General features: G+C 35.5%; 3 protein-coding genes across 5 annotated transcripts; all 3 read left to right on the top strand.

Annotated features, from left to right (window-relative positions):
• Window positions 1-318: 318 nt before the first annotated feature.
• Window positions 319-16810, top strand: LOC110699524 (glutathione S-transferase L3-like). Of its 3 annotated transcripts, none has more exons than XM_021877016.1 (10): window positions 319-1016; window positions 1097-1171; window positions 1252-1312; window positions 1469-1555; window positions 13234-13332; window positions 13430-13520; window positions 13605-13681; window positions 13930-14037; window positions 16316-16396; window positions 16474-16810. In XM_021877016.1, exons 1-10 carry the CDS (start codon window positions 808-810, stop codon window positions 16537-16539), a joined length of 954 nt encoding a protein of 317 aa, XP_021732708.1. In that variant the 5' UTR covers window positions 319-807; the 3' UTR covers window positions 16540-16810. The 3 variants fall into 3 exon arrangements, with proteins under 3 accessions (XP_021732708.1, XP_021732706.1, XP_021732709.1); XM_021877014.1 differs by having other exon boundaries at window positions 322-1016; window positions 13415-13520; XM_021877017.1 differs by having other exon boundaries at window positions 327-1016; window positions 13415-13520; window positions 16511-16810.
• On the top strand, window positions 10196-12843 carry LOC110699523 (proteinaceous RNase P 1, chloroplastic/mitochondrial-like). The gene is made up of 2 exons (XM_021877013.1): window positions 10196-10801; window positions 10889-12843. The coding sequence occupies exons 1-2, from the start codon at window positions 10684-10686 to the stop codon at window positions 12457-12459; spliced, it is 1689 nt and encodes a 562-aa protein (XP_021732705.1). The 5' UTR covers window positions 10196-10683; the 3' UTR covers window positions 12460-12843.
• Window positions 16811-17773: 963 nt separating the features above from the next.
• LOC110699522 (CDP-diacylglycerol--glycerol-3-phosphate 3-phosphatidyltransferase 2-like) lies at window positions 17774-24034 on the top strand. The gene is made up of 7 exons (XM_021877012.1): window positions 17774-18642; window positions 19506-19603; window positions 19686-19736; window positions 19827-19940; window positions 22770-22826; window positions 22922-23007; window positions 23399-24034. The coding sequence occupies exons 1-7, from the start codon at window positions 18063-18065 to the stop codon at window positions 23520-23522; spliced, it is 1110 nt and encodes a 369-aa protein (XP_021732704.1). The 5' UTR covers window positions 17774-18062; the 3' UTR covers window positions 23523-24034.
• Window positions 24035-25016: the final 982 nt, after the last annotated feature.

Raw genomic sequence — 25016 nt, 5'->3', positions numbered from 1 at the left:
CCCTAATTTATCCCCTAAATCACCATTTCTATGCATGCTACTTGTGGTCCGTGATGAAGTTGAGTGGTGTAACCCATGCCCTAGGCCTTCTTAATATTGTTAATCACCTCTTAGAATTAGTTGATTTGAATTAGAATAGTGTGACGTAATACCAACTTAAAACCCCCGACTTAATCTAGCTTGTTTAAACAATAACATTTGGTGGTTGATTCAACGCCTCTCATGGGTTCGACCCTTTCTTGCCCTTGCTACTAGTTTAGTAGGATCAAGTTAGGTCTTATTTCTTGATAGGTTGACGACGTCCTATCAATAAAAAACAATCGTAAATAAAAAAATTGTTTGAGATATACAATGAAACCGATTCAACAACAAATTACACATTATTTTTTAATTTTTTTAAAAAAAATTTAAAATAAAAAAATATTATGTCTTTCACTCGTAAAAAGAAAACTTGTCAAAATCAAATACTCGTGAATTGTGAAGTTGTAATTGCAAGTATTCAGAAATAGAGATAATATACACAATTACTAACATGAAAAAAAAGAAAAAAAAAACAGTCGGAAGTACATTAACCCCCCCCATAAAACAATTTTTTTTTAGAAAGCCACAACTCCCACAAGGGTGGAGCGAGAGTTGATCCCAAAACTTACTGAAACGAGAAAAACTCCAAGTACTTGAGCTATCTCTCACTCAGTCCCCTAAAAAACATGTGTGCTTAATTGATTCAAGTTTATCGTGTACACACTCCGGCTAAAACTAAAGTGCTTTAATTTCAAAGTGCAGAACTATAGCAACAACGAACTGAAAATGGGTTCTACAACTCCAGCAATAATGAGTAATGTTTATGCATCAACCTCACATTTTCCAATCATCTCTTTCCTTCCATTAAACCCCACTAAATCAATAACACACTCAAATTTTCATATTCAACAACAAAAACACCATCATTTTCACGCTCTTCACTTGAAAATCCAAAGAAAAAATGTCATCACTGCTTCAATAATCGCTTCCACCAGGTAATTTAGCATATTAATTGATTAATATTGGTTTTATATTATTGGGTTAATTGATTTTTTGTCTCTAAAATTGTAATTAGGAAAATGGAAGAAATCTTGCCTCCACCTCTTGATTCTACTTCAGACCCACCTCTATTGTTTGATGGCACAACAAGGTTCTACTCCTAATTTTCCATATTTTTTTTTGGATTATTGATTTAATTGTGGTGAGTTTTGATTTTTATTTTGTTTGAAGGTTGTATATTTCATACACTTGCCCATATGCTCAACGGGTTTGGATTACCCGTAATTGTAAGGTAATTTTTCTAATTTTAACCAATACGGAGTAAAATTCTATTTAGAAAGAAACATTTTCTTATTTCCTCAAAAAAAAAAAACATTTTCTTTTGTTTGGCATTTTTTTTTAAAAAAAAAAATTTAATTTCTTGTTTTTGTTTGTTTTTTGGGAGAAGGGACTACAAGATAAAATAGAATTGGTGGCCATTGATCTCAAAAACAGGCCTTCGTGGTACAAAGAAAAAGTCTACCCATCAAATAAGGTAATCCTTTTCAAGTCTATTTGCTTTGGAAGGCTAGTCTTTTGTCAATTGGACTATCAATCACCATTACGTGCATCTAGGGGTGTCAATTCAGTTAAACAGTTCGGGTTTGGGTTGGGTTTATCAGTTTCGAGTTATAACGGGTCGGTTTATAACGGGTTGAAAATATAAGCGGGTCGGTTTTGAAAATTATCGGGTCAGTTCGGTTTGGATTCTTTAATTGCAGTTTCTATTCGGATCGGGTCCTTATCGGGTCGGGTTCTAGTCAGTTCGGGTCATAATCAATTTGGGTTGAACTTGGTCGGTTTGAAAACGGGTTTAGCCCATTTAATGTGGGTTTCGGTTAAAAACAATTCGGGTCTTAATCAGGACGGGTCGTAATTAGTTCGGGTCATAATCAGTTTGGGTTTAACTGGGTCAGTTCGAAAATGGGTTTCGGTTCAAAATAGATAGGGTGAAATCGGGTCTAATCATTATTGTTTCAGGTTATAATCGGTTTAGATTGAACTTGGTTGGTTTGAAAACGAGTTTACCCAATTTGAAGCGGGTTTCTAATCAAATTATATCGGGTTAAAATTGAGTCGGATGATTATCGAGTCGAATTAGTCATACAACGGGTAGGAACGAGTCATGTTATAATCAAGCCAAGTCATAAATAAGTTGGGTTTATTGAGTAGTGGGTTGAAACAGATTAGATCATAACATATTGGGTAACAGCCTAATAGGTTGTAAATGACTCAGTCATAACGGGTTACGAGTTTTAAACGGTTTGGTCACAACGGGTTACGGGTCGTAAACGGTTCGGTCACAACGGGTTACGAATTATAAGTTTATAACTAGTTCGGTCACAACGGGTTACGGGTTGGAACGATTTAGGTTTATCGGGTTTTAACGGTTTTCGATTTAAAACGGGTCGGGTTACTATCGGGTTTAAACGTAATCGGTTTGGGTTGCTTTCAGTTTTGGGTTGTAACGGTTTGGCTTGATAACGAGTCGGGTTAGTAACGGTTCGCACAAACTCGGTTCAGTTTAGTTTCGGGTTGGAAAAAATTAGGTCGGGTCAGTTTTCGGTTTCCAAAATACGGGTTTTAAACAGTTCAACTCCTTTTCGGATCGGTTCGAAACAATCGGGTTTAACGGTTCGGGTCAAAAACTGACAGCTCTAGGTGCATCGTAATGCTAGTCTCCTAAATTTGCAAAATTAGTCTAGGGGTTGTGCCATGCACATATTTTAGTAAAGTTTAATTTATTATGAAGTATTACATAATGTTATGATAATATCTAAATATGGATGACTATTATCCCATGTAGAATCTAGAATATTCTAGAGTTGGGTATTTGGTCTTATCCATTGATGGAACCCTAGGATATGTACATTATATATATCCCGTACTAGATGGAATATGAAATACAACGTAACAATCTTCCCTCATCTCTCTTTATTTTCTATTCCATATTTAACACGTTATCAGCACCATTGCTAGTCAAATGAGTAGGATTACCAAACATTTATCTAGAATCCATATTATTATTATCATAACATGGATATTACTCAAGTTCAATTTGCTATGAATGGTGAAGAATTATGTCTTGCTGACAGTGCAACTACACATACAATACTTAAAAATAAAAAATATTTCTCTCATTTTATGATGAAAAGGATTAATGTAAGTACCATATCGGGTAGTACAAATATCATTGAGGGCTCCGGAAGAGCCACTATAAAGTTGCCTTGGGGAACTGAAATTAAAATAATTGATGCTTTATACTCCCCATTGTCTCAAAGAAATTTATTAAGTTTTAAGGATATTTGCAATAATGGTTATCATATTGAGACAATCAATAAAGAAAATAACGAATTCCTTCAAATCACAAATATAACTCAAGGCTCAAAACATGTTTTGGAGAAACTACCTACATTCTCTAGTGGTTTGTACTACACAAAAATCAATGTTATTGAAGCTCATGCTATAGTAAACCAGAAGTTTACTAATGATTTTGTTGTTTGGCATGACCGGTTAGGCCATCCCGGTTCAATAATGATGCGAAAAATAATTACGAATTCATGTGGACATTCTTTGAAGAGCCAGCAGATTCTTCATAATAATTTTTCATGTGCTGCTTGCTCGGAAGGCAAGTTGATTATTCGCCCATCACCAGCTAAAATTAATTTAGAATCAATTAGTTTTCTGGAACGTATACAAGGAGATATTTGTGGGCCCATACATCCCCCATGTGGACCATTTAGATATTTTATGGTTTTAATTGATGCATCAACTAGATGGTCACATGTGTCTTTGTTATCAACTCGTAACCTGACGTTTGCAAGACTACTTGCCCAATTGATTAAGTTACGGGCACATTTTCCAGATACTCCCATTAAGACTATTCGGCTTGACAATGCTGGTGAATTTACATCTCAAGCTTTTAATGATTATTGCATGTCCATTGGGATAAATGTTGAACATCCTGTAGCACATGTTCATACACAAAACGGTCTAGCAGAGTCATTAATAAAACGTATTCAGTTAATTGCTAGACCATTGCTTATGAAATCCAATCTCCCAATTTCTGCTTGGGGACATGCTATATTACATGCAACAGCACTAATTCGCATTAGGCCAACAAGTTATCACAAGTTCTCCCCATTACAATTGGTTTATGGTCATGAACCAAATATTTCCCATCTAAGAATTTTTGGATGTGCGATTTATGTTCCAATAGCTCCACCACAACGCACTAAGATGGGTCCTCAAAGGAGGATGGGGATATATGTTGGGTTTGAATCTCCGTCAATAATTAAATATCTTGAACCTACAACAGGGGATTTATTTACGGCTCGTTTTGCAGATTGTCATTTTAACGAGTCACTTTTCCCAACATTAGGGGGAGAAAAGAGAGAGCTGGAAAATGAAATTAAATGGAATGAATTATCATTATCCTATCTTGATCCTCGAACTAAACAATGTGAACTGTAAGTTCAAAAGATAATTCATTTACAAAGTTTAGCGAATCAATTGCCAGACTCGTTTGCTGACCCAAAAAGAGTGACCAAGTCGCATATTCCAGCTGTTAATGCTCCATTTAAAATAGATGTCCCGGAAGGACAAAATAAAATTGCTAATGAGTCTAAACCACGCCAAAAACGTGGAAGACCAATAGGTTCCAAAGATAAGAATTCTCGGAAAAGAAAAGGAGCATTGATTGATGATGGTCAAATTGAAGAAATAATTTCCGAAGGATCTCCAGAAGAGACTTTAGACATGATACAAGAAGAAATTCAGGTACCTGATAATGAAGAAATTTCAATAAATTATATCATGTCTGGAATTACATGGAACCGAAATCAAATCGACGTCGATGATGTTTTTGCATGCAATGTAGCATTAGATGTTATGGATAATAATGAGGATCATGAACCAAAATCTATTGAAGAATGTAAACAAAGAAATGATTGGCCAAAATGGAAAGAAGCAATTGAAGCAGAATTAAAATCTCTTGGAAAAAGAGAAGTATTCAGACCAGTAGTCCGTACACCTGAAGGTGTAAAGCCAGTGGGATATGAATGGGTCTTTGTGCGAAAGAGAAATGAAAAGGGTGAAGTTGTAAGATATAAGGCACGCTTAGTTGCACAAGGATTCTCACAAAGACCTGGTATTGATTATGAGGAGACATATTCTCCTGTGGTGGATGCAACTACTTTTAGATTTTTGATTAGTCTGGCAATAAGAGAAGGACTTGACTTACGTTTGATGGATGTAGTCACAGCTTATTTATATGGCCCACTGGATAATGACATTTACATGAAGCTCCAAGAAGGATTCAAGCTGCCGGAAGCAGCAAAATCTAGTTCTCGAGAACATTTCTGTATTAAATTGAACAAATCTCTTTATGGATTGAAACAATCTGGGCGTATGTGGTATAACCGTCTAAGTGAGTATTTGTTGAAAGAAGGTTATAAGAATGATCCTATCAGCCCATGTATTTTTATAAAGAAATTTGGATCAGGATTTGTTATAATTGCTGTGTATGTTGATGATTTGAATATCATTGGAACTCCTGAAGAGATTTCAATGACTGTCAATTATTTAAAGAAAGAGTTCGAAATGAAAGATCTAGGAAAGACAAAATTCTGCTTGGGGTTACAAATAGAGCACCTAGAGAATGGAATCCTTGTGCATCAATCAACATACATAGAAAAGGTTCTTAAAAGATTTTCTTTGGATACAGCACATCCATTGAGCAGCCCTATGGTTGTAAGATCACTTGAAGTAGAGAAAGATCCATTCCGACCTCGGGAAAATGATGAAGAAATTCTTGGTCCTGAAGTACCGTATCTTAGTGCAATTGGAGCACTAATGTACCTTGCAAGTCATACACGACTTGATATATCATTTCCAGTTAATTTATTAGCAAGGTTTAGTTCATGTCCAACCCGAAGGCATTGGAATGGGATTAAACATTTACTTCGTTACCTTCAAGGTACGAAGGATATGGGTTTATTTTTCCCAAAGTTGTCCAAAGAAAATTTGATTGGCTTTGCAGATGCAGGTTGTTTATTTGATCCTCATAATGGTCGGTCACAAACTGGATATGTGTTCACATATGGTGGTACTGCCATTTCTTGGCGTTCCATGAAACAAACCATTGCAGCTACTTCTTCCAATCATTCTGAGATTTTAGCAATTCACGAGGCTAGTCGTGAATGTGTATGGTTAAGGTCGGTAGTTCAACATATAAAAGAAGTTTGTGGTTTATCATCTGGGAAAGAGGCACCAACAACTTTATATGAGGATAACGCTGCTTGTATTGCTCAACTTAAGGAAGGATACATCAAAGGCGACAGAACAAAGCACATCTTACCCAAATTTTTCTTCACTCATGATCTTCAGAAGAATGGAGATATAAATGTATTGCAGATTCGTTCAAGTGAGAATTTAGCAGACTTATTTACTAAGGCTCTTCCGACAGCAACATTCAAAAAGTTAGCTTACGGCATTGGATTGCGTCGTCTTAAAGATCTCAAGTGATGTAGTCATGAGGGGGAGTTAATGCGCGCTGCACTCTTTTTTCCTTAACCATGGTTTTTTCCCACTGGGTTTTCCTGGTAAGGTTTTTAACGAAGCATCATCTTATGCGCATTATAGTGTATTATTTTGTACAGGTTTTGTAGTAAATGTTAGTTATTGTTTTATTCAATATATAGTCATCCAAGGGGGAGTGTTATGATAATACCTAAATATGGATGACTATTATCCCATGTACAATCTAGAATATTCTAGAGTTGGGTATTTGGTCTTATCCATTGATGGAACCCTAGGAAATGTACATTATATATATCCTGTACTAGATGGAATATGAAATACAACGTAACAATCTTCCCTCATCTCTCTTTATTTTCTATTCCATATTTAACACCTAACAATATATGGAGTACTTGTAATTATTACTCCGTAGTTTTTGAAGACGCTTGTTAATATAACTAATACTTCTCCATTTTATTAAGAATTTATAATTGTAAAATCAATTCATTAATACTCCATCCGTTCTCTAAAGAATGATTCATTTGGCCTAATTTTAGTCCCAAAAAGAATGACCCATTTGTTTTTTCCATCATCTATTAAAATCTCAAAATTACTTATTGACAGGGTAAAGTCGTATCCCCTAATAAAAAAAAATTACCTAAGTCCTCTTACTAAAGTAGATAGGGAAGTAGGGTCGAACTCCACAGGGAAACAAATCTTTCTATTCCTAATTAACTAATATAATCTAGATTATGAAGTAACCAATATTTATATTTGAATAATAAACTAAACTACGGAGATTAGGATTAAGGAGAAAATAATATAAAAAGAATCTAGGGGATAGGTTCACCAATAAATAATACTTCAGGGTAAAACATAATAATCAATCATTGACATTGCATAAATAACATGATTAACAGGCTCTCGCAATTTATTAATCAACATAGATCTAACAGACTCTCGCAATTTACTAGAACTAAGTTCCTATTGAAAATAGCCTTTAATATCAAATTAACATCTGCTCGATTCATCAATTCAATATTGCTATACTTTTACAAGCCATAATTGTAAAGCGTTAAAACAATTCAATAAGAAATTATCATGCAATATCAAAAATCAATAATAGTCAATTATCAATGCATCAACTAACCAGATCGTAAAGGGCTTTCGCTACGTATTACAATCACAGAATTAATCTACCGGTATTAAATCTCATCTCTCGGATCTCAACTTAACCATTTATAAATTAATCTGCCTATTGAAACTAGACCTAAACATCAATTCCCATCTGTCGAATCTCGAATCAATATTGTCAAACTCATGCATAAAAGATCAGGCCTAATCTAGTCACAAAGCATTAAATCAATCAATAGGAAATTAATCTAGCATTGATAATCAACAACAATAAATTACCCCTTCTTATTATTTATGGATCCCCATAAACCCTAGAATTAAACTACTCACACATAATAGAAACTAAACTAATCAAAGCAATAAAGTAAGACATAATTAAAGGAATAGAATAAATAACTAAGATTAAGAGAAGAGAAATAGTTACCAAACGAATCTGGAATTAATAAAGTAATTAAGAACAAGAGTTGAGAGAAAGGCTAAGAGAGAGAAAAATCCTAAGTAGAGAGAGAAAATCTAAGTAAGAAGGTGATCCCTAAAATTGCGTACAAATCTCCTACTTAAACATTCCCTAAAACAAAAATTAAAACTAATCTATCTCTGAGAAAAACACGCGCTCGATCGGGCGAAGGGCCGCCCGATCGGGCCCGCCTTTTTCTTCACGATCCATCTGGGCAGCCGCGCCCGATCGAGCTAACGCTCACCCGATCGGGCGCGCCTTCTTGCTGGCGCTCTCTTATGCGCGCTCGCCCGACGGGCACAAGCTTGCCCGATCGGGCCCGGTCTTCTTCTTCGAGGCTCGGATTTCGATTGGGCTCAATTCCTCGGCCTAATCTAAGTTTCCTCATCGGGTCTTGATTAAACGATTCAATAACCTCGGTATCTCATACCAAGCCCTTAATCATCGGCTCTCACTGATCCTGGGCTTCAAAAGTGGCCGTGTCCTTCTAGCTTTCGTAGTTGATCCATAAAACCCGGGAAAATGCTCCAAAAGTGCAATTTTCTGTAAAATACAACTAAAACTACGAAAAACTAGAAAACACAAATTAGTAATAAAATTGGCTCGAAAGAGCCAAAAACACTACTAATTATGACCAAGGGACGGTGGTAAATTACTATATAAAATGGACATATCACTTATATATCCTCAAATATTTTTGTCATGTAGCTCATTCTTCCTATTTTACCCTTGTATTTTTTCAGATCTTTGTGCCATCTCCTCTCTAAATATCTAAACTTTTTTTCTCTCTCCTGCCACCATTTGTTTTTGATTTCCCACAATAATGTAAAAAAGAAAACAAATTCCCTTTTTACACCGTTTTGAAAATAAATTCCCCAAACACCGTTCACGTAGGATTGGTATGGGGTTTTATTTTGGTTCACCATAAACCACTAATAACAACAGCGGTTTTGGTTTTAGAACCTCTATTCGTATTAGCGGTTTTACAAAGAGTCCACATTTTGAAATAACAGGTTTATTTTCTTTTGAGAAAAAACAAATACCAACCGACAAACCCGCTTTACTTGGGTGTAGGTGTCCTTTTCATAATACCGCTTTACTTGGACGATACATTGGGAATCTATATCTATACTAAAAAGCGTTCCTAAAACAGAATATGTGACACGTGTCATTCTTTTAAGCTCTATAAATGTGTCAAGTCATTAATATATGCCACGTGTCATGTATTTTAACACTATAAATATGCCATGTCACCTCCACAACAAAGAATTAGATTTGACATTTAAAAAATGCTTACAACATGACATTAACTTGAGACCAATAAGTACTGCGATACAAGTCTTACCACCTTAGCTAACCATATATTGTGTGAATTTATCCAACAAAATTGTACAAAGTAGTTAACTTGGATAAGATGATTAGTCCTTAATTGTACTATTTGTTACATATCATAGGATAATTTAACAACTTATATTAAATTTTGTTACATATATTGAATATGGTTCTCTTAATACAAATCTTTATTCAAAATATTACATTTTGAAGATAATTATCTATACATTAAACAAAAAATAATCAAACGTTAACTACAAACTAGCAACTCGGGGCATCGTCCGAGCCATACACTAGTTTATTTTTAAACTAATGTATAATGGGAATTAATTTTTGATCCATATTGAGGGAAATCATTTTTCTTGTGTTTTCCCATAATTTGTACTTGCAAATTATTATTGATTTGTGTTTTCCCGTACATTTGTACTTGCAAATTAAGTTTCTTAATACCCGCGAAATCAACCCAAATGGGTCGTTCTTTCGGGGACGGAGGAAGTAATAAACAAAACTACATATGTACTTTGGAGTATGTTTTTTTAATTACTTCCTCCATTTTGAGTTACTAGGGTGGCTAACGCGCACAATGCGTTAAAACTTAAAAGTATGAGAAAACTCTTGTGAATTAATCGGTAGGTCTTCAGGTCGTGAAAATAGAATTTCCGGTCTTCGGTTTAGCCCTGGTCCAATATCCTTTGAAAACGTCTTGGATTGGACCGATATTACGGACTATTACGGAGTTACATTACAATTTTACCCATGATGATAAGGAAATGGCTAAAATGCCCCCCTACAAGCCAAAAAAACCAGCAAGTGCCAAGTGGAGAGTGAAAAAATTTGAATCCTCTTGCTAAACCAATCCCCCCAAATCCCTACTCCTTATCCCTTTCCCTTAGCTTTCTCAGTGCTGCAACCCGACAACCTCGCCGCACTAAGGGCGTCGGACCACCGCCATCCGCCGCCTTATCACTCGCCGGAACTCCTCCCCACCACCAATTTCAGCTTTTCTCACCTCCAATTTTCAAAGGGATGTTTTTACCCCATTAATTCCGGCAACTTCGCAATTTTGAAAATTAGGGTTCATCCTCATTTGATTAAATCCTTAAAACCCCAGAAAAATTAATGCTCATTTGATTGAACCATTAAAAATCCAGTAAATTTATCCTCAGTTTGAAGCTGATTTGATGCATATTCGCCTCGTTATCATGCCCAGGATACCTGTTTTGATGAGCTTGCCTCGATTCAGCTTTGCTCAATGCCGCCCAATTTTCTCTGTCCTTCATGGAACCTGCAACAATGGCGGTTATATCCATATTCCAGCTTCTTCTTCTCTTTCTTTCATTAGCAAAAAAACCCTTTTCAGTTATCCCTTTTCTTCCACCTTTGCAGTTTCTGCTGCTGCGGCTTCTTCAACCAAACCTGTTTCTTCTTCGGATGTTCCGGGTAAAAGGATGTCATTGAAACAAAGGAAAAAAGCCCGAAGTGTGACGCCTGAATACATACTGAAGTGTAAACTTGATATGTGTTCAAAGTTTAATAAGCTTGATGAAGCTCTGCGCCTTTACGATGCTGCTAGAGTTGATGGTACAGAACTATCTCTTCATCATTACAATGTACTTTTTTATTTGTGTTCTAATCATGCTTTGAATGGTATTAGTGATTGTGGTATTGATAGTTTAGAAAGGGGATTTGAGATATTTAGACAAATGGGTATTGATAGAGTTGTTCCGAATGAGGCTACATTTACTAGTATGGCTAGAATAGCAGCTTGTAAGAAAGACCCGGAAATGGCTTTTGATTTAGTTAAGCGGATGAAGGATAGTGGTAATGTTCCGAAGCTTAGATCGTACGCGCCAGCATTGTTTGGGTTTTTAGATAAGGGGGATGCCGATGGGGGGTACAAGGTGGATGCACACATGATAGAGTGTGGGGTAGTGGCTGAGGAGCCTGAGCTTGCTGCTCTTTTGAAGTTGAGTGTGGATGCCAGGAGGGGAGATAAGGTTTATGAGATGTTGCATCGATTGCGAACTAGTGTGAGACAGGTTTCTGAAGAGACTGCTAAGATAGTGGAATGTTGGTTTAAATCTGAGACAGCTAGTGGTGTCGGGGTGGAGAATTGGGACGTGGGCAAGGTGAAGGAAGGTATAATGATGGGTGGAGGTGGGTGGCACGGGCAAGGGTGGCTTGGTAGCGGTAAATGGGGTGTAGTAAAGACCGAGATGGATAAGAAGGGTGTGTGTAGTTCCTGTGGTGAGAAACTTGTGTGCATTGACATTGACCCTAAAGAGACTGAGAATTTTGCTTGTTCATTGAGTTCTTTGGCATGCAAAAAAGAAAAACTGGCTGACTTTTTGAAGTTCCAGCAGTGGCTTCAGAGTAATGGACCTTTTGATGCAGTTGTGGATGGTGCTAATGTTGGCCTTTGCGACTCAGAATCTTTTGACTTTAGGCAGCTTGCTAATGTTGTAAATAGGCTACAACAAATTAGCCCTACAAAGAAATTGCCTCTTGTCATTCTTCATCAGAATCGTATTTATACTGGCCCAGCTGAAACTACTAATATAAAGAGAATGTTGGGGAGCTGGAGGAAGGCTGGTGCCCTTTATGCCACCCCACTAGGTTCAAATGATGACTGGTATTGGTTATACGCTGCTGTTAGATGCAAGTGTTTGTTGCTTACAAATGATGAGATGAGGGACCACTTGTTTCAGCTGCTAGGAAATACTTGTAGCATTTTCCCTCGATGGAAGGAAAAGCATCAGATTAGGATGACAGCCTCAACAAGTGGTCTTGTCCTCCACATGCCTCCACCATATTCAATTGTAACTCAAGAATCTGAAAGTGGTAGTTGGCATATACCTACAGTGACAGGTGATGACCTCGAAATACCTAGACAGTGGCTCTGTGCTACTAGAGCTACTAAGATAAAATCCAAAGTTAAAGCTCAATTGTCCAATTGAGTCATTAAAGGTTGATCACTTCATGGAATCATGGATAGAAACTAATAAAGAGAGAATGATTTAATTCATTTCTAGTGGTTAATATCCTGGGTTTCTGCTTCACAAGGCACAAGCGGTAGTATGTTTGAGATTGATAGCTCATCTTTTTTAAAGTAGTCTTTATGATCATATTTTGGGAAAGAAATTCCCTTGGCTTGTATTTGTTACATCTATGAAGTACTTCATATAAAGAAATTATTGTCCTATTTTTTCGAGCACCACTCTAATATGTGACATCACCGACATGACAATGTCAAGAGTGTTATCCTACTTTTGTATAAATTCTTCCTTCAAATATATTGTTCCATATCAGTACAAATTGGCCTCTATAGTGGATTATAAAAATTGTTTAGATATGAATGACAAGTTTGTTTTGAAATCATCAAGGGAACAAAGATACTTGGAGTCTAGGATCTTTGATCATAAATCATGGTTATGGGCACTGTGACTGAATGTTGAAGTAGTTGCTCTGTTATACGTATGATTCTTCCAACATTTATCAAAATGCTTTATCAAAAGCCGGCAAATTTCATGTCATAATCAAAAGCAAACCCAATTCTTCCTTCTGACTGTTGTCCAAGTTATAATAGTGAATTTGTCAGTTTCTCTTGTTTAAAATATATCCAATGGGACAAGTTTTGATTATAACAAAAATGTAGTATTAAAAATTTTAAATGGTTTCTTGATGAAGCTATTTCTTCTTACTACCATGGTTGCCATTTAAAATAATGTCAGGTTCCATCATTAGAGTACAAAAATGAAGTTAGAGGTGAGAGCCTTGATTTGATGAAGTTTATTGACAGTCACTTTGAAGGGCCTTCCTTATTCCCCAGTGTAAGCTTTGGAAGATAAATCCTTGCGTTTATTTGCAATTAGGTTTATGTTTCTCTCTATTAGAATAAATTTTATCTTGCAGGATCCTGTGAAGCAGGACTTTGCTGGCGTACTATTTTCTTATATTGACTCATTCCATAAAGCTGTGACTTCTTCTTTCAAGGAGGATGGAGTGAATGCAGAAACTGGTATATTGAAATCTGAACCACGTGTTTTTAAATCATTGTTTATGGCTTTCATAATTTCCCTTGTCATTGACAATTTGACATCAGGTACTGCCTTTGACTACATTGAAGATGCGCTTTCCAAGTTCAATGATGGCCCCTTTTTTCTGGGTCAGTTCAGTCTGGTATGGATTTATGCTTCAAGTTTACACTTATAATTTGACGCAAATACTTGATGAATGCTCTTCCTCACACTCAATCACTTATAGCAAATATGAGGGTTGCTAAATTAACATCTGAAGAAGCATACTCTTGCAGTCTTGCTATTTACTACGGAATGAACTGTAACCAGATATAAATTTTGTACCTTTGGATAGTTTACAGGGTCAGAATTCTTCATTTGTATTGACTCTTTTAATGACTTCCACCACAGGTTGATATTGCTTATGTCCCATTCTTTGAAAGATACATCCCCTTTTTGAAAGATGTGAGGAGCTATGATATTACAGCCGCGAGACCTAAGATTGCTATGTGGATTCAGGTATATTAAATTATTGATCAAAGACAGTAGTATAATTAAGTTTAGAAAAAAGAGAACGCAAAAGAAAAGCTTCTTATACTCCATTTATTTAAATTTAATTGCCTAGTTTGACTTGTGAAAATTCTGATGGGGATAAAATGTTACTCTGTCATTTCGAGGTTAGAGGTTAATAATTTTCTGTTACAATGTTTTCCTATCATTCTATGGTGGTATTTCATTGGTCATCCTTTACATTATAGTCCTGGACAAGAAGTTTGAAATAGCTTTTAGAGTCATGCCAGATTTGGGTGAGGTAAGTTTCAAGCTAGGTATGGGTTGGGTCCATTTGGGTGCAGGTCATATTCGGGTAAAGTGAATTTTGGTCCGGATTTGGGTTGAGTCTAGTTCGGGTCATCTAGTTTCGGGTACGGGTAGTGTCTTTTTTGGGTATGGGTCGCATTGGGTCGGGTATTGTTTGCCTGGTCTACAAGCAGCCAGAGGTTAAACTGGCAACTTGGCAAGAGGCTCACCACCAACTGAACTCTGAGGCACTAACCTTGCTAACTTCTTCACTTGTATCTGTGCAAACAATCATTATATTTATCTCACATTCACAGTAGTTACTAGTTACTTAGTTAGAGTAGTATCTTGCTGCATTTCCTGGAGCTTCGCAGCATTCCTTTCTTTCCATATAAGTATGGTCGGATACTGTTATTCTGTGCACACTATGGTCACCTAAATCTTACAATGCCAGTCACCAGGGTTTCTTTAAATACTAAGTCAGTTGAGGATATAACTCCAATTCACCCCTGAGCAGTTCTTTCATCTTCCTTGTCACACAGACTAGATTGTTGCAAATCATTTTACTCCCAAGGAACTAATCATGATATATTCATCTCTTTTTAGGATATGCATATTGAGAACAGTTGTAGGCCTTGTTTCTGTAAGAGATGAATGAGCTGCACTCTGAATTTTCCTTACCATTAATGAAGCCTGTCTAGGCACAATCATAGTAACAACTAACAAGGTCCCTGTCCTTCACATAATACTCATGAATCCATTTCAACCATACCTTTGAATTCACAGTTTTTATTTGTTTTTAACAAAAGAGGCAGGCAGGTAGCAACACCCCCCCCCCCCCGCCCCCCCGGCATCAACCAAAAAAAAAAAAAAAGAGTAACCTGATTTGTGAAGGGACGCAAACTGATTGTATAAAAAAATCTGGGTAGTAAGGTGATTAGACTATTTGTGCAGGACCTCCATTTTCTGTTCGAAATATTTTGGATGAATTTATTTTTCTGTTGGGAAGGCTATCTAAGCTATTTTCTTCACTATTTGGCCGATAAGAGACTTATTCTAACCTCTTTTATACTTCGTGTGTACTCCATCAATTGTTATTACGAAGTATAAATTAGCCTTTATGTGTTTCTAGAAACTCCTGTACCTGTTAAACTGTTACATTAATCTATTAAATCAAGGCATAAAGTGTGTGGTAGGTAATTATTTAGCTAAATAATACATCTACATTACTGTTGCATTTTTGCATCTGTTACTTTAGGTTCCAGTCATCTGTGATAGAATCAAATCAGTAACACAACAAAACCAATATAACAGCAATGCAAGCTGTACTAGGCTGGTTGTCGGACTTGTAATTTCTGATTTTTAATTAGTGAATTAATAAAGATGGAAGCTTTAATGTTGATTGATAATGGTGGAGGGGTTACAAAATTATAGGGTTAATAGCTGTAGGCTATCACTCTCTAATAATGGCTTGACGCCATTACTCTCTCTAGGTTTCCCTAATACAATTTTCTGCCCACTGCTTCCCCCCCCCCCCCCCCCTTTTTCTCTATTTATACTAAAGCTTAAGACTAACCTAGTAGTACTAGACTAGACTACCATTATTGCCCCTCCTTAGGTTAGTCTATTACGTCATCTTATGACGTTTAAGAACAGAAAAATTCCCAGATTCAAGACACATCAAGCCTATTTGTGCTGCTTTCTGTGAGTTCTTAAGCAACCCTTCACTACAACCTAACAATACCAGTGGTTAATGTGGCTATGTGCTCATGAAACAGACCAAATTTCAGTTCATTTCTTGTATTATTCAAAACATGTGGACCAGTAGCTTGGAACGATTTTGGTGCTTAGTGATGATTCAAACATTGTGGATATTTCAAGAAAAACTCTGCTTATATTTTGCAAAGGGTTGAATAACGTAATAAAGTAAATTTTTATTCCAAATAAAAGTGTCTTGCAAGCTGTTCAAGCTGAACAATTCTGTGTGATAATGTCGCAGGAGATGGATAAAATAGAGGGCTATAAGCAAACACAAACTGATCCAAAGTTGCTTGTTGAAAGTTACAAGAAACGTTTCTTGGTAATGATTACACTTTTATCAACTCGTATATATTTTTATGCATGTATTTTTCATACATTATGTTTTATACTTTGTAGCACATAATTTTCGAACAAGTTTATATGATACTTGCAGACCAAGCTTTGACGAGAGGACGAAGCTAAGCTACGGAAAGCTTTTTATTAAAGCTTGTTATTTTATTTATAGAAGGTGATAATGGTATCGATAGATTACATGTGAAATGGATTAGTCCTCTAAACTCAAATAACTGGGGTAGTTGTCAGCTTAATAAGCCATGCTTGTTAGCACGAGGAATGCCCTTATATTTTCTGATGCTTCCTGTATATTCTCAGTGAAAGCTTTAGCACTTTTACTTTTCAAACTGTGATGTATTATAGCTTTTACTAATATAATACAATAGCATTTCTTGGTAAACTGTATGAAGTGTTTCCCAGTGATTGCAATATCTTTACCAGAAATATACGAAGTATCAGATAAGTAATATCCAAACTAAATTTTTTGGTATCATTTTGAAACTTTGGGTAGATGACATTCATGACAACCAGCTTGATAAACTCCGTTTTGCCTATTTACTTGAAGAAATTTAGGATTATTGAGGGCAAACCATCCCCAGTACTCTCCTTTCAATATGCCATGTCATCTACACTCAAAATGCAATCAGTAATCAACTAATCATGCAAAATATGCTTCAATCAATGCAATTCAATCTTAGCTTCAAGAATTGTGCTAATAGTAATACAATGTTTCTTATAACTTGTACAAATTATACAATAGGTAGGACTAATAAAGGTGGGTACATATAGGCCCACGTGCCATGCTAGCATAGTTTGAGCTCAAATGGGGTGTACTTAGAATCGGCCTAGTAATAGTTGTTGTGCTTAGAACGAGCCTATTAATAGTTGTACAGTGCCAAGACTCGGGTCATGTGTCATGCACGTTGAGTTATACCAGCACATTCCCTCATTAATTTTTAATAAGAGGGTTCACATGCGAAACATCTTATGTGTTTGTGCTAAATATTAAAAATGATGTCCATGCACGACCCATGTCTTGCCGACATACGCTTTATGCCATACTAGACTTTGCATGAGCTTGTTTTGTATTGGACTATTTTCTTATCAGGCTTGATCAACTTTGTATCAATTTGAACTATGTCCACTTTTAAGTACTTGAATTACACTCTTTTTTCTCACTATGATCCTGTTTTTTTTTGGTAAGAAGAAAAGCCTCATTTGAGGGGAGCACAATAATCCAATTGAGTCCCAAATAAAACATAGGCAAGTTGCATGTACTTGTACCAAATTTTTTTTTTGCTAATATCAGTAATTAATTAATTAAATCACACTTTCACAGTTGCTAATTTTTATCCTCTATTTAAAACTAACATGCCACATCAACTAGCAACCAAGTCAAGTGGGTTAACAAAGTTATTTCCGTACCTCTATTATCATCCTTCAAATTTCAACAAAATCACAAAATCATTCAATTCAACTCATAAAAAATTTGCCTTTTCCAAATTTAGCAAATCCAACTTAATCAAATTTCTCCCTATAAACCCACCTAATTTCCATAAAAATATCTCTACATAAATCTCACAACTTTTTCCAATTTTATTATTTCCATTTATTTATTTATTAAATTCCCAAAAAAAAAAAAAAAATTAAAAATGCCACCTTTACAACTACTTCTCCGGCGCACAATAGCCACCGCCGGCGTTGCAAACCCACCATTAATGCTCTCTCCTACGGCATCAATGGCGAAGCAATCAATCCCAAGCACCATTGTTTATTCCTCAAAGAGGAGCACGTTAGCAAAAAAGAGGGGCGCGTGTTATGGAGTTGCGTGTGCGCACGTTAAGGGGTTAACTACAACCACTACAAAAATAAAGCAAATGATAACATACAACATCCCTAACAACATTAATAGGAAAAGGGTATTTATGCTTTCTTCTTCATCTTCCTCTTCTTCTCCAATTTCAGAGGAGAGAGAATCTAAGAGTAGTGAAGAAGAAGAAAAGGGGGGTGATAGATTTACTAGGGTTTCTGATTTTGGGGTTGGTTCGTTTGGGTCTAAAATGGGTTTCAAGGATAAGCGAAACGATGATGATTTGAATCGAAACGGTGTCGTTTTGTCTACAGAGAAAGATCAGGAGGAAAAGGGGGATGCTTGTTCTTCTACCAAATTGCTTACATTGCCTACTGTTCTAACCCTTGCTCGTGTTGCTGCCATTCCTGTTTTTATTGGAAGTATGATGATTTATTTTTTATTTTTGGTTTTTGTTTGGTTATGAATCTGATGGGGTTTTTGATTTGTTGTGGAATTAATTTGTTTGTTGGGTTTCGGGGATTGGGATTGATCTGATTTGAATTGGGTTTTGTTGGTTTTCATTGAATTGTTGTAATATAATCTTGTAATGTAGAACTTTGATGGGTTTTTGTGATATTGTTGATTTTGGATTATGATGCTTAATTTGGGTGTTTTTATTTATGTTTGTTGATTGGTTTGTTTTCATTATGAATTTTGCTAGTTTTGTGAGCTAGAAATGCAAAAAAGGTTGTGTATTTTTGTTGGGATTTTAGGTTGTTTATGTTAAAGTTGAACTAAATACTGATTTTTTTGGGGGCTAGAGTAAATCTTAAGCCTTTGTCTTGTGTTGGGTGATTTATCTCTTGTTATTGCTAAGATATTTTGTTGATTTTTCATGGTGGAATTTTTTACTCTTTAGGAAAGTGCCATGCTTTTTTTACTTGTAAGGAACTAGGAATTACTTACAAAAAAAATCTGAATTGATCTTATTGGCAGATAGGTACCCATATCTTGGACTCCCCCGTCCTTCCTTGGGTTTTGGATGCTTATTTTGTTGCTCGTCAACAGCTGTAGAATGTTTAGACTGTTGAAGTTAATTTACATCTTCTGTTTGTAGAATAAAGAGTTGCTCTTGCTTTTTTCTCATTAGTATCGGAGCTATTCCTAGATTGTTGTATTTGCACTGATGCTGTGCAGTTTGTTTTATCACAACTCGAATACTAAAGCAGTAATACAAAGGTAGTTTTTTATGGTGATAATTCTGCTCATCGATAATTGCTAACATTTAGGCTTCTGTTACCAGCATTTTTCGTGAATAGTTGGTGGGGAGCTGCTGCCACGACCAGTTTATTTGTTGCTGCAGCAATCACAGATTGGCTTGATGGCTACCTTGCCAGAAAGGTATTTATAGAATAAAGTTATATGCTGAGATGAATTTGTTTACTTCCCTCGCTTATTGTTATACTTGGGCGATTTCTTTCAGATGCGTCTAGGTACGGCATTTGGTGCTTTTCTGGATCCTGTGGCTGATAAGGTACTGCCTATAGGAAAAACCTTTGTAATGTTGTTGATAGTTGAAGTACTTTCTTAGTAATTTATTGATTCATCTTCTTGGTTGATGCAGCTTATGGTCGCTGCAACATTGGTCTTATTATGTAGCAAACCACCTGAAATTTCCTTATTTGGAGATATTCCTTGGCTATTTCCAGTACCAGCCATTGCAATTATTGGGAGAGAGGTTTATTTGCATGCCCTTTGCTTCAAAATTCTCAATTTTTACAAATAATTTATGTGATGTAGTTGTTTCTACCTATGTTACTCGGACTCTTCATTTTACCTCAAGTACCGTGTCGGACCCTGGACACTCGGACATGGGTATGGCACTTGGACACTTCATTTTAGTTCAAAATCATAGAATTTTTTTCACAAAATAGCCGAGTCGGACGCTTGGACTCGTACCAGTGTCAAACATGGGTACCCGAGTCCGAGTAACATAGGATTCTACCTTATGCTTGTGTGTTCTGTTGACAAGGCTGAGTTGAATATTGGGAACCCATACCATGCTTTTAAAGCCAAGCATTAGTTTATTTGAATTAATGTACTCTGAACTGTCTAACCTGAAGTTCCTTGAAAATCTTAGCTGATGATTTGATGATAAACTTACAATTTAGTGTTGTATGGAACACAGTATGGTAAATTAAATGGTTATGAAATCATAGTTCATGGATAGGAAAAAAAAAAAAGAGGGTGGGGGAGGGGGGGAGGTTATGGTGAGCAAGTTATTTAGAGTCAAAGGCTTAGGCACATTCCCTGTGTATATATTGCATTCCCCAAACACAAAGGCCTTTACAATTTGTGCAATTGTTCTAGTATATGATCTAAGTACTTTGCTGACAGCAATTGAACTCTTTATTAGCTTCTTTATTTTACACCTTTGTTGACAGTAGTATCCTTTATAAATTAGAATGGCTGCTCTGTTGTGATTTGTGACTTTGTTTACTGGCACAAAAAAAATAAATTATTTCCATACTCTTCTATCCTTTGATTCTGATCCAAAGCAGTTACTTGATTAAACTCCTTAAGTTCCATTATAAACTTTGTTACTATTTTGGGTTGTCCTAAAATATACTTCACATTTTCTTTTGTAAGAAGTTGATTATTTTGAATTTTAGTATTTCCTCTTGTCTCACCATCCCATCAATTGTATTTCTTTCTTATTCTTAACACTATCTCTCTTTATCCACATTCAACCTTTACACTACACTCAACAGCTATTCTTAATCTTTGTGCCCAGTCCTTATGTGAGGTCTATTATAGGACACAGAGATCATTGCAGTTTCAGTTGGGTTTCTTGCTTCAAAGAAAATTACTTGGGCAGGGTATAGTTTTTTATCCTCGCAAAGTTTGACTTTTGTGATCCAAGTTTTATAAGTGTTACAAGTATCATTACTATTGTTCTATATTTTTCTGAAATTAATGATTTGTAATGAAAAAAAGTCATTGCTCAAGTATATCCTGAAAGACAAAAAAAAGTTTGAAGGTTCACTAGTTTGCGAACTGAACATCAATCAAATATAATCAATCAAAAAATTGGCCATCAAATTACAATTTTAGGAATCCAGCTCTTTTCTAGTCAAATACTGGTAGGAAACATCCATGAAGCAACTTTACTTAAAATCATATTGTTGAAATTCTGTGAAGAGAAAGAATACATGTGGGAATCAAATAGGATGGTAAAAAAGACTGAAGAAGGAGAAGGAAGGGAAGATTGGGGTGTGTAGTTGCTTGCATTTGACAAATATTTGTGTTTATACAACCTGTCTGCATTGAAATTTGCTGAATTGTATTCAATATCACCATTTCCATGCCAGGACAAGGCACTCTGTGCTCTATTTGTATTTAACAGCCAAGGGAATAATGCGCATAGTGAAGAAAATCTCATCTATTTGGATTATTCTGTCACTTTGAAAATATATGCCAACAATTATGGTTTCTATGTTTTGTGGAGGCTCCTGTAAATGATTGCTAGTATTTAATCGTATCTGTGTCTTAATATTACTAATTTTACTTTCTAGGAGAGATTGGGTAACTTTGGTTGACCGATGAATAATGCTTCAATTGGTGGTCATAATTATGGTCATAGCAAGCTGAAAAAGTGAAAGTGAGAGGGAAGGATGGTTGTTCAACTTCTTGGTCACCAATTAAACACCCTTTGTGATGTATGGTTGAACCTGTCTTTAATAAGAAATTTTGATCACATGCTTGTATCCTTTTATTTGGCTATGCTTCTACTCACATCTACTCTATTCCATTTTTTGCAACCCCCCTTTATTTACTTTTTCCTCCATCTATAAAATTTATACCTTACTCTCTTTTTATGTATCTGTTTCTTACAAATCACCTTTTTCATATACCCTCTTGTTTTTTTCAAAATTTTCTTAATATATGTATCTACCATAACTATGAACAACAAAGTAAACATAGGTAGTCTCTTTATGTACAGTTATATGTTTTATCTTGGCTCTATGATTTACCCCATTCTCGAGTTTTTGTTGATTGTTTTTTTCCTTCATAATTAAGTAGGCAGTTGCATTTTCAGTGCCTTATATATTACACACTCCAAAAATTGCTTTTGCTTCATGGATAACCTATAGTACCCCCTTCATCAGGGTTGGCACGGATATTAAGAATAATTGCTCAATGTCGAATAAATATTGATAGAGGGAAGATAGAGAAATCAAGAGATTGTGTTGAAAAGAAGATTGTTAGGATGGAGGGAGAAAAGGAATGTGGACTTTTCTGTAGGATATGCCAAATGGATAGTGTGAAGCTAAATTTTGGATGGAGGATGAGCTATTTTTTTTATAGAGCAGAGACTAAATATGATGATTTTTTTTTTTTTTTCCTCTGATGATTAGTATATGTGTTATGCTTTGTGATTTAATTACTTTTGCATGTTCTTCAAATTTAATCATCTAGTTAACAAGCAAGCATCTCGCTACTAGCATTATTCATATTCTATATCTGTTGACTACCTAATTTTTCTTAATTTTTGTACTCTTTCTAGATAACCATGTCTGCAGTTAGGGAATGGGCTGCCTCTCAAGATGCTAAGCTTCTGCAGGTTTGATAATCTTTTGACTTTGCTCATCTGTCGAATACATGGATTTTTATACAGTGAACTGATATATATGATCATATGATTGTCACTCTTCCTAGGCTGTTGCTGTAAATAATTTAGGAAAGTGGAAGACTGCAACACAGATGACTGCACTTACTTTTATCTTGGCTACTCGAGACAGCAGGTATTTTCTTGCTTGAGTTGCTTCTATTTTATATATTCAAGTTAAAAGATACACGCTACGCGTGTACAGTATAAGAAATTAGATGGAAAAAACATAATCGACTCAAGAGTGGACGAGTGGTTTCATTTTTTATGGGGAGTGAGAGAACAGTTGAAGATATAAATTTATGTGGAGAAAAGGGAGCGATTATTATAGGGACATAGATAGGGTAGTTATGATAATACTTTTTTTAAAAAAAAATTAATAATTCTTAATTTTAATTGTAAGAAAAAAGTAAATTTACAACTTGACAAGTAATTTGGGGATAATGAAATTTATCACCCAAAATACCCTTTCACTTTATGTATAGGATATATATATAGTTTATGTTCTAACTGTCATATTTCTGCAGTTTTGCTGCTAGTCAAGGGGCTCTAGCAACTTCTGGTGTTGCTCTGCTCTATATATCAGCTGGGCTTGCAGTATGGTCACTAGTAGTATATATGAAGAAAATTTGGAAGGTGTTAATGAGATAAATAGTAATACGTCCATTGCTGCCTCTTTGGTAAGTTCTACACAGTTATGTGGATCTGAATTGGTCGGTTTGTTGCTAGAGACATCCGGACTTGAGATGATGGATCCCCATCTTCATGATGCTGAGAATGAAAGATACTGTGCTCCTCTGTATAATGCATTCTGCTGAATAATCTTCGGCCGAATAATTGAAATCGCTTTTTGCGGGAATTCTTGTTCATATTAGTGGAGTTTTTGGGGGATTCATCACGGATTGATTTTGAAACTATAACACAAGCCTAATCCCAGTATATTATTTTATTACCTGGAGATTCTTACAGCAACAAGCACTGGTTCGGATGGTGATAGGCAAGGGTTATTAGTTCTTGTTTGATGGTAGTAATTTTTTATGATATTATTTGTTGAACTTCAAAGATACAAACCTGTAATATACTTATATGCTGACTGAACAAAGCATGAGCAGCTTTGTCTTATAGAGTTTTCAATTTGTCATATGTTACTTCCTTTGTTCCTTTTTGTATGCTTCACTATTACATTTACTACCTCCGTTACAGGTTATGTGCAACGATTAGACATTTTCCCTCTCTGTTTTATGTCAAATCGTTGCACATAACATGTAACGGAGCTAGTATTTGTCCTCTCTTTTCAATTATTGGTCTCCTTTCGATTTTTGGATAACGTACAATCTTCTTGGTTCACCTTTCTTTGCTTTACTTGATATCTTTTCTCCTTACTTCACTCTTTCGTCTTTGAATCTACGAGTATTAAGTTTATTTCTTGATCTCTCCATGCTTCCCTTCCATATCGGAATTGTACTTTTTCTTACCTTTTCAGATACCTTTCCCTCTTCTCGTGCAATCAGTATTTTGTCAAGTTGGATTGGTAAATCGTCTATTTTTTTGGGAGCAAGATTCTCATATCTACAAAACCGACGGCAAACTGTGTTACTAAACCATTGATACTCATATCCTTGGAGACATAATATAATTAAAAATTATTGAGTGAGAACCATCCATGAATTTTATTCTACTCTCAAAAGTTTCTAATAGAGAACGAAACAAAACTAGTTTGTAATGCCATTTTAATCACTTATTTAACAAACATGATAAAGGTAAGTTTATTATACATTTCCACACTTTTTGCTTACTCTCTCGTTAATATTTAGTTGTAAAACACAATGTAAGTGGTCGTCTGAATAACATAGGAAATTCAATTTTATGAAAATTAAATTATGTTATAATCAAATTCATAGGAATTTTTTAAAGCTGTTAGATTAGTAATAGGGTGCGTAACTCTCTACGTTAATTTCTATTTTGGCAAAGATTAGATACATAAATTCCTACATATTTTAAATAATGAAAATTCATATATATATATATATATATATATATATATATATATATATATATATATATATATATATATAAGGGGAGAGATCTGGTGAGAATTCATACTTATATGAGAACTGATTTAAAATTTAGAACATGTGAGTAAAA

The sequence above is a fragment of the Chenopodium quinoa genome, unplaced genomic scaffold (assembly GCF_001683475.1).
Source record: "Chenopodium quinoa cultivar QQ74 unplaced genomic scaffold, ASM168347v1, whole genome shotgun sequence".
Taxonomy (NCBI): Eukaryota; Viridiplantae; Streptophyta; class Magnoliopsida; order Caryophyllales; family Amaranthaceae; genus Chenopodium; species Chenopodium quinoa.
This window is presented reverse-complemented; position numbering and strand designations above follow the sequence as displayed.

Excerpts from the sequence above, each read along its gene's own strand:
- LOC110699524 (XM_021877014.1), top strand. The coding sequence starts at position 808 with ATGGGTTCTACAACTCCAGCAATAATGAGTAATGTTTATGCATCAACC. Across the intron at positions 13,333-13,414 it reads GGCCTTCCTTATTCCCCAGT|GATCCTGTGAAGCAGGACTT; the intron begins GTAAGCTTTGGA and ends TTTATCTTGCAG. Across the intron at positions 13,521-13,604 it reads TGGAGTGAATGCAGAAACTG|GTACTGCCTTTGACTACATT; the intron begins GTATATTGAAAT and ends ATTTGACATCAG.
- LOC110699523 (XM_021877013.1), top strand. The coding sequence starts at position 10,684 with ATGCATATTCGCCTCGTTATCATGCCCAGGATACCTGTTTTGATGAGC. Across the intron at positions 10,802-10,888 it reads TGGAACCTGCAACAATGGCG|TTTCTGCTGCTGCGGCTTCT; the intron begins GTTATATCCATA and ends CCACCTTTGCAG.
- LOC110699522 (XM_021877012.1), top strand. The coding sequence starts at position 18,063 with ATGCCACCTTTACAACTACTTCTCCGGCGCACAATAGCCACCGCCGGC. Across the intron at positions 19,604-19,685 it reads ATGGCTACCTTGCCAGAAAG|ATGCGTCTAGGTACGGCATT; the intron begins GTATTTATAGAA and ends GATTTCTTTCAG. Across the intron at positions 19,941-22,769 it reads TTGCAATTATTGGGAGAGAG|ATAACCATGTCTGCAGTTAG; the intron begins GTTTATTTGCAT and ends TACTCTTTCTAG.